At 50.8% G+C, this 13,876-nt stretch overlaps 1 protein-coding gene across 1 annotated transcript in view; it reads left to right on the top strand.

Annotated features, from left to right (window-relative positions):
- MAP3K15 (mitogen-activated protein kinase kinase kinase 15) overlaps positions 1–13,876 on the top strand; it is a 147,966-nt gene that overhangs the window by 130,989 nt on the left and 3,101 nt on the right. The window contains 8 exon segments of the mRNA XM_079911706.1: positions 4,931–4,951; positions 4,954–5,087; positions 8,543–8,726; positions 9,396–9,558; positions 9,995–10,169; positions 10,932–11,117; positions 11,755–11,860; positions 12,804–13,029. Of these exon segments, the coding sequence (XP_079767832.1) occupies positions 4,931–4,951; positions 4,954–5,087; positions 8,543–8,726; positions 9,396–9,558; positions 9,995–10,169; positions 10,932–11,117; positions 11,755–11,860; positions 12,804–13,029 (1,195 nt within the window).

The raw sequence follows: 13,876 nt of genomic DNA, 5'->3' as shown, positions 1-13,876 counted from the left end.
TGGAGTTGTGAGAGTCAGATGGACAGTGCTACGTGGAGCTGCTTTGTAAGCCATTGAGTGCCAATTGAAAGTCACATGTTGTGGCCAGAAGCCTCCAAGATGGCCCCCAGTGACCCTCACCTCCTGGTATTCACAGCCTTGTTTGTATTCCCTTCCCGTTGAACACTGCCCGGACTTAGTGACTTGCTTCTAATGAATAGATTAGGACAGAGTGGTGGTGTGTGACCTGGAGGCTAGGTCAGAAAAGGCAGTGTGGCTTTCCTCTTGCTTTCTCTTGGATTACACACTCTGGGGGAAGCCGTATTTTAAGCAGCCTTATGGAGGATCCCATGTGGCGAGAAAACAAAGGCTCTTCCCAACACCCCTGTGAGCTTGGAAGTGAATCCTCCAGCACCAGTCTAGCCTTCAGATGACTGCAGCCCCAGCCAACACCTTGGCTGCAGTCTGATGAAAGACCCTGGGCCAGATCTACCCGGCCCAGCTGTTACATAACCAGCCCTACATTCCAATCATTAGAAACTGTGTGAGATCATAACTGTTGTTTTAAACTGCTAACGTTTGGGGTAATTTCTTTTTTTCCTAGCATGCAATAAGTTACTTTTTTTTTTATTGGAGTATAGTTTATTTACAATGTTGTGTTAGTTCCACCTGTACAGCAAAGTGAATCAGTTATACATATATCCACTCTTTTTTTAGATTCTTTTCCCATATAGGCCATTACAGAGTACTGAATAGAGTTCCCTGTGCTGTACAGTAGGTCCTTATTAGTTATCTGTTTTATATATTGTAGTGTGTATATGTCGATCCCAATCTCCCAATTTATTCCTCTCCCCCTTATCCCCTGGCAACCATAAGTTTGTTTTCTACATCTGTGACTCTACTTCTGTTTTGGTTCATTTGTGCCCTTATTTTAAACTCTGCATATAAGCAATATCATATGATACTTGTCTTTCTCTGTCTGGCTTAACTTTACTCAGTATGACAATCTCTATGCCCATCATGTTGCTGCAAATGGCATTATTTTGTTCTTTTTTATGGCTGAGTAATATTCCATTGTATATATGTACCAAATATTCTTTATCCATTCCTCTGTTGATGGACATTTAGGTTACTTCCATGTCCTGGCTATTGTAAATAGTGCTGCAGTGAACATTGGGGTGCATGTATCTTTTCGAATTATGGTTTTCTCTGGGTATATGCCCTGGAGTGGGATTGCTGGGTCATACGGTAGTTCTATTGTTAGTTTTTTAAGGAATCTCCATACTGTTCTTTATAGTGGCTATACCAATGTACATTCCTACCAACAGTGCAAAAGGGTTCCCTTTTCTCCACACCCTCTCCAGCATTTATTGTTTGTAGACTTCTTGATGATGGCCATTCTGACCGGTGTGAGGTTATACCTCATTGTAGTTTTGATTTGCATTTCTCTAATGATTAGTGATGTTGAGCATCTTTTCATGTGTTTGTTGGCCATTTGTGTGTCTTCTTTGGAGAAATGTCAATTTAGATCTTATGCCCATTTTTTGATTGGGTTGTTTGTTTTTTTGATATTGAGCTGCATGAGCTGTTTGTATATTTTGGAGATTAATTCCTTGTTGGTCGCTTCATCTGCAAATATTTTCTCCCATTCTGAGGGTTGTCTTTTTGTTTTGTTTATGGTTTCCTTTGTTGTGCAAAAGCTTTTAAGTTTAGTTAGACCCCATTTGTTTATTTTTGTTTTTATTTTCATTACGATATGGGTCAAAAAAGATCTTATTGCGATTTATGTCAAAGAGTGTTCTGCCTATGTTTTCCTCTAAGAGTTTTATTGTGTCTGACCTTACATTTAAGTCTTTAATACGTTTTGAGTTTTTTTTTGGTGGATGGTGTTAGGGAGTGTTCTAATTTCATTCTTTTACATGTAGCTGTCCAGTTTTCCCAGCACCACTTATTGAAGAGACTGTCTTTTCTCCATTGTATTTCCTCGCCTCCTTTGTCATAGATTAGTTGACCATAGGTGCGTGGGTTTATCTCTGGGCTTTCTATCCTGTTCCCTTGATCTATGTTTCTGTTTTTGTGCCAGTACCATACTGTCTTGATTACTGTAGCTTTGTAGTATAGTCTCAAGTCAGGGAGCCTGATTCATCCAGCTCCATTTTTCTTTGGGGTGATTTATTATATAGCAGTAAATAACTAATATGGATGTCATTGCTAAGTCCCTACCTTTAGAAAGAGTGATGTTCACTATGGTTCCATATAAAGAAAATCTCCAAATTTAGCATTAAGCAGACTAATCCTCCAATTGTGAAACAGTTGTACTAAGGACAGTTATTCAGTCAGGGTCAATAAGCCATTGCAGTTTGGTTTAGTGCTATTTTCTACTGCTGCATAACTTTCTAAGTTTATTTTCTTTTTTAAGAATTAACTTTTAGAGATTATATTAGGATCCAGGCAGGAAAATTGAAATCACCCCAGTTATTTTTACAGAGAGAATTTAGTTGAAAGAACTGTTTCCTGGGACTGAGTTATCAGAAAGCAGCCTACATCCCTAGGGCCTGAGGGAGCAAAGGGGAGGGTGGGATTCAAACCTTTCAGTGGGGGATGCCACTGGGCTGGAGCACGTAACTCTGAGGTGGCCGGTTCTGGAAGTGGGGGGGGGACAAAAAAGCTGGGAATGAGCCAAGCGCTGCTACTGGAACCACCTGAGGGTCCAAAGTGACGCTTGCTAACCAACCTCTCCTTCCTGTCGCTTGTGCACAGGCATGCTCTCTCCCTCCAACCCCTCCCAACCCACCAGGGAGCAGCAGACAAGGCAGAAATGTGGTTTGCACAGTCCCAGACCCAGCATAGCAGAGCTGAGAGATAACAGCCTAATAAACAGCACAGCGTCACGTCTTTCCTAAGTTAATGAATTATGGGTTAGTTAGAAGGCACATTCCCTGCCAAGGCCTCTCTCTCTGTTGTTCACTGTAGTAGGAGCCTGTAGGGGATGTGGTGTCACTGAAAGTTCCCTTCCTGGGGCTCTGAGATTTCCTGACACTGCAACAAGTGCTACGAGCCTCCATCTCGCCCAACCCTGCAGCCAACCGAACACTTGCCCACCAGGCTTTCAGCTCGGGAGACCAAAGCCATCATTTTTGCCCTGCTGATTTCTTGCACTCACTGATACAACCTAATGTATATTTAACTTTAAATTAGGAAGAATGAAATACAATTTAAAAATTTTTTAATTTAAATTCATTTCTTCAGTGTCACCGGCCACATTTCAAGAGCCCAGCAGTGCTACGTGGCTAGTGGCTACCATACTGAACTGCACAGAATAGAACATTTCCATTATTGCAGAACATCCTATTGGTCGGAGCTGTCCTAGAGCCTTTAAAATGCTCATGGGAAAGAAACAAGCTGCTAAGACATTGGATGTTCAAGAGGAGGAGGATGTAGTAGGTAGCATCTCCAAGCTTATTTTAACCAATGAGCCCTTTATTTGCATTGATCAAGACTCAGGAAACCTACTTTGGTTTTGTGATCTTGAGGCAGAGACTGGAATTTCTCTGTGCCTCAGTGTTCTCTGTTCACACCATGGCCAGTATCATTTCTGAGTTCGCTGTTTCTTATAAACCTCTTTGCCAGCACGTAGCATCTGCTGCTGTTGCTTCCACATTCCCCTTGCCTCTTGCCTCAGGATTAGTGTCAAGGGAAACCAAAGATTTTACTCTTAGCGCCCTTGATTGACCTCCCTGCCCCATCTCTCCAGCAACCCCTTCCCCTCCCTGATCACCACCTTCCCTGTGGCAGCCCCTGGTGGCTCGTGATCCACAGGAGAAAGTCCAAAGCCAGAACCTTCAGAACACACAGCGCTCCTGGGTCCACTCTATACTTCACGCCCACGGGCTTTGGCTCGAGCTCTTCACCTTGCCCAGAAGTTCTCCTGTTCCTTTGTCCACCTCTTCGAGCCTCATGGCGGGAGTCTACTTCACTGGCGGCCCAGCCACCACCCGTTTGGATTGGCCACCATGTTCATGGCAAGGTCATGCTTTGCCCTGCCTGCTCCTGGCCAATGACCGAGCATGGTGAGGGTACTAGAAACAGTGTGGCGCTCTTCCAGTGGGCAGCTTTGGGTCAGGGCCTCCCCGGTGGCCTGGCCAAAGCTGTCTCAGAGGTGCTCTGCCATCAAGATGCTTCCTTCCCGCTCCTTTCGCAGGGGTCAGACCTGCACTGCAGTCTGACAGCTCCCCCTGCCCAGCCTGCTCCCTCCCCCTTTATCCGTCATACCCCTTCTCGCAGTAAATCTCTTGTATGTCTAATTCTGACTTGGTATTATTTCTCAGAGACCCAAATTGACACAGCTAGAGCTTCCCCTGACTCAAACCAGGCAGAATCAAGCACTTTTCCATCCATGTTCTCAGCGCCTTCTGGGTATACCTGTTAGAGCACTTCCTACATTCACCATCACCACTGCCACCCTCCTCGTCACCACCCTCCTTGTCGCCACCCTCCTCGTCACCACCCTCCTCGTCACCACCCTCCTCGTCGCCACCCTCCTCGTCACCACCCTCCTTGTCGCCACCCTCCTCGTCACCACCCTCCTTGTCGCCACCCTCCTCGTCACCACGTCTCCTCCACTGGGCAGTGTCTAAAGGTCAGGCACCACATTTCTTACATTCTGGTCCTCCTGTATCTGCCATGCACTAATATGTGTTGATTGAATTAGATTGGGCCCATTTATCCTTCGAGGGGCTGAGTGATCCTCTGTCAACGTTGACTAGTGTTAAAGAAAGGCATTTGCATGTGTCTGGTCAAAGAAGAGATGCAGTGACATCATTTACGCATGAGACCGGCCCCCGTGTGTCATTAATACGAGAGTTAAAGTTCACACACTCGTTTACTAATGGTCCACTTAGTTTTTAAACAATATGGTACCCACCATCTTTGTTGTATTTTTTCCCAATAGGCACTCTGCAGTACATGGCGCCGAGATTATTGATCGAGGACCTCGTGGGTATGGTGCCCCGGCTGATATCTGGGCCCTGGGCTGCACCGTCATTGAGATGGCCACCAGCAGGCCTCCGTTCCATGAGCTCGGTGAACCGCAGGCAGCCATGTTCAAAGTAAGATATGTTGGATGGTTTAGGTTGCTGGTGTTGGAGAGAGAGAATTCAAATCAAAAATCTCCCAATCCAGAAACCTCTCCACAAAGGTGGAAGAGAAAGCATACAGGTTGTTTTGTTTTGTTTTGTTTTTGAATAAGCATAAAATCAGAATGTGATGTGCGTCACAGGCACAAGAGAGTGGAGCGCTAAGAGACTGGAAAGCGGAACTCAGCCTTTCCTCTAGCCAAGCAGATGCAGCCCTTTACATCCGTGTTCTGAAGAGAAATGCTGACTAGTCCTCAGGTGCAAGGACTAGACAGCACCACTGGTCACAGGAGTTCACCCGAGGTTCCCCTGACAACTAGAGTGACCACTTGTGTTAGCTAATTGTCTTTACCCAAAGGAAAGATCAACTTCTCAAACCTTTAGGACGGGACGTAGTTCTGGAGCAAAAGGCTCCACTGAAGTTAGGCTCCTGCTTTCCCACAGAAACCCGGAAATTGGAGCGCTACCTTCCTCGGTGGTGGCATTCCAAAGAGATGGCTCCCAGGTCCTTGAGAAAGGTATTTCTGGCAAGAGGCTTATTTGGCTTTTAAAAAGGTTTACATATATCTCGAAGAGAGACACAGAACTTAGAATGACAGGTTTTCTAAAGTGAATGCTCTAAGAAAGGTGGGGGGTATCTCTTTCTTTCCAACTGAGGGAGTTAAGCTTCTTAGTTAATCTGTACGCGCTCTTACACTGGGTAAGGCTCAAGGGCCGCGTTGGGTGTGTCTTTGGAGGACAGCTTTCTGTCTAGATTTGGAGAGGAGGATCTTTGGGTATCAGATGCTGTCTCCTTTGTCCTTCTAAAAGCCTTCCCAGAGCTGACAGGAAGGGTGACCCGTGTGTTGAGGCCCACGTGGTACTGACTGGCCCTATGGGTGGGGCTTTACACTGGACATGCTCCCTTGGGAAGGGACGTGGTTGCTTGCGAGCCCAAGGGAAGCTGATGCGAGGACAGCCAGTGTATCCGAGGTCAGGTCTGCGGCTTCTGGCTCCGTGGACGCTTGGAGAAGTTGAAGAGCAGCTGTAGCCTTCAGAGGTCGTTACCAGCACTGACCTTCCGCGGAGCACTTTTGTTTGCCCCAAAGATAAGAAGGAAGAGAGCAGGGTCCCAGAAGGCTAAGTGGCCACTGCTTACGGATGACAAGGTCACAGTACATGGAAGCAGCCTGATGGAACGTGATTCCAGAGGCCTTTCTTCCTGCTTCTCTACCAAGCCTGGTGGCCTCCCAGGCCTGTCAGCCCCACAGCCTCCCCGCCTGCATCCTTGCCAGGCCCTCTGGCTCAGTCTCTTCGGCAGAAGGAACTCAAAGGCCCGAGTGCAGGGCTCTGCCCATGAGCTGGGTGCAGCCTGCTCAGCGGGTTCTGAACGCCCTGTGCTCTGATGCCTTGGTGCACTCCTCAGCCCAGCCCCTGCAGAAGGTTCTCTGAGCTTCCCACCCTCCCAGCAGCTGTGAGATAGCCCTAAAGCCAAGATCTCAAGTTGACGAGTGTCTCCTGGCACCTGCAATCCCAACAAGACCCTGAACACCGCGGCTGGCAGGCAGCAGTGACCTTCCAGCCTTTCCATGCCTGTCCAGGATGGAGCCACCTGGGGCTGGCAAAGATCTTCCTGCAGCTTCAGTTACAGGCCTCGGAATAAATAGCAGCTGGTGGGCTTCCCTGGTGGCGCAGTGGTTAAGAATCTGCCTGCCAATGCAAGGGACACGGGTTCGAGTCCTGGTCCGGGAGGATCCCACATGCCGCGGAGCAACTAAGCCCGTGCGCCACAACCACTGAGCCTGCTCTCTAGAGCCCACGTGCCACAACTACTGAAGCCCGTGTGCCACAACTACTGAGCCTGTGCTCTAGAGCCCGCGAACCACAACTACTGAGGCCCGCGTGCCTAGAACCCGTGCTCTGCAACAAGAGAAGCCACCGCAGTGAGAAGCCCGCGCACCGCAACGAAGAGTAGCCCCCACTCGCTGCAACTAGAGAAAGCCACGCACAGCAACGAAGACCCAACACAGCCAAAAATAAATAAATTTATTTTTAAAAAAAACAAAAAAAACCGTAGTGCCCATGTTTGCACTTTTCTTCTTGAGAGCCTGGGGAGAAGCTACTCCCTTCCTCTCTGAGTTCTTGTCCTGAGTTTTTGTCTCTGGACCCCCCTAGTGCCCTTAGATCCCCACCCCTCAGGCGAGGGGTGCCAGCTGGAATGTGCCCTGCATTTCACATCTTGCGGGTTGAATTCTATCCAGTGTTTAGTGTTCTCAAAATCCAAAACTCGTTTTTTGAAAATGTTGTGTTATTGTGGTAAGAACACAACATGAGATTTACCCTCTTAACAGTATTTTTGAGTCAAGGTCCAGCACTGTACAGCAGATCGCTAGAAATTATTCATCTAAGTGCCATGTGTGCCCAGTGGATAGTAATGCCCCATTTCCCCCTCCCCTCAATGCCAAACTCTCCATCCTGCCCATGAGGAGCAGCGTGTGAGAAGCGGTTGGTGCGCCCCTGGTGCAGGGACTTCAGGCTGTGAAGTCGGAGGCTGGTGGTTTGCTCTCGGCAGCGCCCCGGTCTCACTGAGCGGGCAGGGGAGGCCGCGCCAGCCCCATGGTTGCCGAGGAGCTGGGAATGGGGTGCATCTGGAGGACAGAATGGCTTCCACTCCTGGCTCATTGGGTGGGCTTGGAGACGATGAGGAGAAGACCGTGAACTTTAAAGATGACAACTCCTCAGATGAATGGAGAGCCGTCCCTGATGGGAACGGTCACGCAGGATGGATGAGCCGGACTCGTGGAAGCATTCCCATGTCACAGTGAGATGTGACGACTCAGCCCAAACTCCTCCCCCACAGGGCGCAGGGACAGAGAGCCTGCGGCAGGACGATGATGAGCTAGCCAGCAGTGGAGCTGAAGCAGAAATTGCAGCAGGAGCCTGAACAGGAAAGGGCAGCGCCGCCTCCCTCAGCCAGTTGCACCCCGTGGGAATGAGGGCTTGGGCCCTGAGTTACCAGCCTCCAGGTTTGCTCTGCCTGTGGTTTACAGCTGGAAGTTGGAGGTTTGGGCTGTGAAGGCGTAGAGACTGAGAGGCCAGGGCGCGATGCTCTCAGAGGGCCTCTCACACGTGGCCTTTCATCCTGGGCGTCCTCCCTGCGTAGTGATCTCAGAGCTCCGAGAGGACTAGAGCAGAAGCCCCAAGGCCTCTTAAGGCCTAGGCTCTGAACCCCCCACCAGTATCACTTCCCCCACAATCTACTGGGCAAAGCAAAGTCCCCAGAGGCCAGCCGGGGCTAGGACATGGATAGCAGTCATGGAGGCCATTGTTGGAATCCATCATCAGCCCCTCCTAGGATGGCAGATACAGGAGCTTTGTGTGGAAGGTATGTACACCTGGATTTGCCCGAGACCACACTGTCTCATCGGTCACCTCTGCCTTCATTGCAGGTGGGCGTGTGTAAGATTCACCCTGAGATTCCAGAAACCCTTTCAGCGGAAGCTAGAGCCTTCGTTTTATCCTGTTTTGAGCCTGACCCCCACAAACGTGTCACCGCTGCTGGACTGCTCCAAGAGGGTTTCTTAAGGCAGGTGAACAAGGGCCAGAAGAACCGAATTGCTTTTAAGCCGGCAGGTGAGGCCTGCTGGGATGGCAGAGGTGACGGCTCTGCCGAGCGCTGAGCTTCCCACATGGTGCCCGTGTTTGTGAAGAGCGGTGGGGCTGGTGCATTAGGTGTGGGACGCGGAGACACAGGGAGCCCCATAGGTGACAGCGATGAACCTCACATACCCAATGCTCCGTTAAAGCCTTTCCTTTGGGATTGTGCCAGGGAGGGAGGTGGGAGGTACCCTGGCTGGGGTTTTGTGTCTTCCCCAGGTGCAGAACCTGGCGCTTCATCTTTGGAGCCTGGCCTGTCACCCTGTGCTGCTCCCGACCTTGGTTAAAGGGTGTCTGTCCTGCAGGCCACCGAAGCAAGCAACACCTTCTGGGGCAGTAGGTCCTACCGGGCAGTGATATACGAGTGGTCCCGGTGTGGATGGGGCGGGAGCTGGGACAGGGTGCCTCAGCATCTTGCACCCAGAGAGCGACTCGCTGTCTCAGCGTGTCCGAAGGGCTGGTTAGAAATGCGGAGTCTCGGGCCCATCCCGGACCTGCTGAAGCAGAACCTCCATCTCCCCAGGATCCCTGGGTGATCGCTTGCACCCCCAGTTAGAGCAGCGCGGGCTTAGGCCCCTGGGTGCGTCACGTGGCCCAAGGGGCTGCCTGGGGCTCACTGTCCCCATCCCCGGCTGCCCCGCACAGAGGGTCCCAGGGGCGCCACGCTGCCCCTGCCCCTGGCGGGAGAGCTGATGGGCGGCAGCAGCAGCAGTGAGCATGGCTCGGTCTCCCCACACTCCGATGCCCAGCCCGACGTGTTCTTCCAGAAGTCCCAGACGCCCACGCATCGGCTCAGCCACCTGCTCAGGTACGGCCACCCACCACTCGGAGGACAGAGTCCCTCCCAGGTGTAAACCAGATGGCCGCGAAGGGCTTTTGCTTCCTTTCTGCACGATCAGCAGGGCAGCCGGGGCGGCCACTGACAGTGAGAGAGAGGAGGGCAGTGAGGTCACTCTCTGTCCCTTCCCCTCCCCCCTCCTCTTCCTCCCCTCCCCCTCTCCTCTTCTTCCCCTCCCCCTCGTCGCTTCCCCTTCCCCTTCCCTCCTGTTTCCTCCTCCTCCCCTGTCACCCCTTATTCTCTCCCTCTTACCCCCTCCTTCCCCCTCCCTCCTTTCCCCGTCTTTCCCCTCGCCCCTAACACTGGTGCATCTTCCTGAGGGTGGGGCTGCGGCGGAGCCACCTCTCAGCCCCTCCCCCACGGTGTCCCTGGGAGGCGGGGGATTGTCGCCTGCGTTTGTCCGCAGTGTTCCTGATGAGAGCTCGGCCTCAGAGGACCGGAGCGCAGCCTCGTCCCTGGAGGACAGCGACCTGGGCCTCTTCCTGCTGCGCAAGGACAGCGAGCGCCGTGCCATCCTCTACAGAATCCTCTGGGAGGAGCAGAACCAGGTGGCTTCCAACCTGCAGGAGTGCGTGGCCCAGGTACAGGCCGAGTGCGGGAGCTGCAATCCCACGCCCTCCGCCCAAGGCCAGGTCCCAGAAGAGGTCCAAATGGGACTGGTGTTCCTGCTACCCTAGAACATTTGCACAGTTACAAGAACCACCCTAAGTATTTCCCAACGTCCTTCCCTTTTCCAACAAAACAAAAGAAAATACAAAAAAAAAAAAAAGACTCCATTGAAGCCTGATTTTGCATTTGCGGAACACTGCAGTGAAACCAGGCACTGATGGGGCAGTGCTGCCTCCTGGTGGAAAACAAGCCAAATGACAGCACAAAGCCCAGTTAACCCCCAGCTGCACCAGTTGCCCTCAGAAGCTGGGAGAACAGCCGCTTTAGGAAGAAAGGTTACGGATGGAAATGTTTGAGTTTTAACTCATTTTGGATGGGAAAAGGTCCTTCTAGCAAGAGGCCACTGCCCCCTATGAACTGTGCCTTGTGACAAGGCCTGTTGGGGGTGGAGGGTGGTTTACAAGGGGTTAAACAGGATGGCAGACCATTCCTTGAGGGGCTTAGTTCTGTTGTTTGCGGGCCAGAGAGGAGAAGGGGGCCACATAACCCTCTAACAGGAAGGATATGGAGGAAATTCCAGGACCAGAGCCCGTGTCTCGCCTGGAAAATCCCCAGTTCCATTAGCAAATGGACAGTCTGGTTAATCTAGTTGCCCAAAGTACTTCTTGGATTTTCCCTCCCCCTCTCTGAATTACTCAGTGACTGATTTTTTTGGGTTGGGGGTTGGTGATCAGAGTTCGGAAGAGTTGCATCTCTCAGTCGGCCACATCAAGCAAATAATTGCGATCCTGAGAGACTTCATCTGCTGCCCGGACCACAGGGTGATGGCATCCACGATATCAAAGCTAAAGGTGGACCTGGACTTTGACAGCTCGTCCATCAATCAGATTCATCTGGTACTCTTTGGATTTCAGGATGCTGTAAGTGCTCCATTTGGCCCTAGAGAACATGCCAGAAGGTAGGAAGCCCACTGAAGTGGCTCACAGCCAAGACCATGGCGTTCGATTACCATCATCTCCCGTAGTCTCCATCTCTTCTCACCTGTTTACGCCTGAATCCCGAGTGTCAGCAGTTTTCTAAACACTGAATATGTGTATACAAGTGACTGGTCTGATTGCATTATGGCCACGGAGAGCAGGAGTATAGGATTTGGGAACGAGTGGCATCTGCCAGCTGGGTAGGTGTGGGGTTTAAGCTTGTGTGTCTGCCCGAACAGGTGTGAGTTGCTCCAGGCCCAAGGTCGTGTCTGGCTTAGCTTTGTGTCTCAAGTCCCCAACACAGAGCCTGAGGTTTCATAGATGCTTCATAAATGTTCGTTGAATAAACAATGAAGAGGCCCGTGCAGTAGCTCCGATCTCTGTACCTGTCCCCTAGACCCCCGTGTGACTTGGGGTCAGCTTAAAGGAAGAAGACTCAGTCCAGAAGAAACATAAATCAGGCAGAAACTCAGGGCAGCACGGTTAACCCTTTATCTCAGAGTAGAAGCAAATTCGAATTAGTAAGAACTATTTCTTAAAAGTACAATGGACCAGAAATCTGGATTTTTATGATTTGTAGGTAAATAAAATTTTGAGGAACCACTTAATTAGGCCCCACTGGATGTTTGCGATGGACAACATCATCCGTCGAGCGGTGCAGGCTGCAGTCACCATCCTCATCCCAGGTAAGGGCCCTCTTTTTGGTCAAGGTCAACTTCAGGTGGCTATGGAAAAGGTCAGACAGGTCCTCTGTACTCACCAATTGTTGCTTTCCCTTTCCCATCTTGGCTATGTACGTCTCTGCAATTAAGTAAATGATGTCACAGACCCCTTTAGGGCCGAGATTCTGTGATTCTGAGAACATCTCTTGGTGATGTATTTTTACATGCCCCTAGGCATAACTGAGGAGCACGCACCGCAGGTAGACTAAACTCAGGATCTCAAAGGAGCACTGAGCCTGACGGCCTGGCTCCTACAGTGCGTCATCTTGTGTGCTCAGCAACGCCTCCTAGTTGGTTGACGATTTAACGGCTCAGTCTCCTCTCTCAGAATCATCATGTGGCAGCTACAGAAATCTTTGGCTTTTTATAGGCTCTATTTTTGAAATGTTAGAGCAGCTTAATACCCAAGTTGATTCTCCTTCCGCGGTGCCTTCTTCCTAGGAAGGGAGGCTATGTGGCGCTTCGGTTAACACTGCCCCTTCCTCTCATTACTTTGCTCCCTCCCTGTCCTCTGCCTGCTCCCCTGAATGCACTCTGCCCAGGCTCAGCTTCTGGGAGTGGCTTGTTAAACCCCAGGACTTCATTATTCCCCAGTCCAAGCAGGAAAGTGTTTGTAGTAAAAACACAGGCCTGGGTGGAAGCCCGCTTGTCCCTTTTTAAAACTGCCCTTGGCTAACTAAACACCTTGAAGTCTGTTTCCTTATCTGTGAAGTGGTGGGGACCATCTTTTCACTGCAGAGCTAAGTGAAATAGTCTCCCCTCCATTTTATAAAGTCAGCAGTCCCCTGATGGAGCATCGCATTGGCCTGGCCGGCCTCTGAACAGCCACGTTTGCTGGCCCGGGACATAAGCTACACCAAGCCCTGGCCTTGTTGAACCGTGGTCCTTTTCTTCCGTGATTCCACAGAGCTCCGAGCCCACTTTGAGGCTGGCTCAGGGACCAAAGGGGTGGATAAGGACACGGATGAGGCAGAAGAGGACTATGCCCCGGCAGACCCACGCGGGAGCGAGGCGCAGGTGGCGTGTGGGTGGAGCAAGCCCGTTTCAGCAGTTGCCCAGGAGGCCCAGCCCCAGCAGCTCCACCAGCAGCATCTGAGCCTCCAGCTGAGCAAGCTCAGGCAGGAGACCAACAGGTGGGCAGGGGTGGGACAATGACCTGGACTAGCCCGTCAACTCAGTGGTCGAGTGCCTCACCCAGGTCTCAGAAAAGCATCTTTACCCCCCAAGGAACTGCGCAAGGAGATATTCTCAGCTTCAACTGGGGGACTAGAAGGATGCCCCCCTTTTTTTTTCAATGCTAGGAGTCAGAGACGTAGAGTGCCTTGCCACAAGCCGTACTAAAGGCAGCAGCATCTCAGTTTTCTCTGTCTCTTTACCGAGGTGGGTTCCCTGACATGGTGTGTGGGTCCAGCAACTCGGGGGGACATCTGCGGCCTGCCCCTGCCGAAGTAGCTGAGTTGGGGGTCAGTTAGCACTGCGTTGATGGACAGGTATCCCATAACCCTGACCCCAAGGAAGTCTGCCCTGTCCTCTTTGAATCTCTCCCTTGTGTTTTGTCATGATCCCTAGGCAGGCATTAGTGAACCACCTTCCCCGACAGCGGACCCTGGCACTGCCGTGAGGTTCCCACAAGAGTTGGGCCCTTTTGTTTATTTCCAGGCACAGAGGTGTTCAAAACGTATTTGTTAAATGAACAAAAAGATTCCCATTTGCGCTGGGGAACCACGTCATCAGTGGGCTTAGCAAACTAGTTGGTACTGGTTCCAAATGATGCCTTGTTGCCCAGTGGTCATTGGGAATGCTAAAATTTAACGGGGACAAACAGTGTCAGGCATACCTATTTCGGAAGAAAAGTTGTACACACCCCTAGGGATCTCTGAAGTTTAATTTTAGGCAGATCTAATCATTTCTTTTTAGAAAGGCCCAGTTTTAATTAACTGGTAGTGGTGGCAAAACTCTTTTTAAGTTTTGAAAAAATGA

Source organism: Stenella coeruleoalba, assembly GCF_951394435.1.
Source record: "Stenella coeruleoalba genome assembly, chromosome: X".
NCBI classification, from domain to species: Eukaryota; Metazoa; Chordata; class Mammalia; order Artiodactyla; family Delphinidae; genus Stenella; species Stenella coeruleoalba.
Note: the sequence above shows the minus strand (reverse complement) of the source record. Positions and strands in the feature narration are given on the sequence as shown.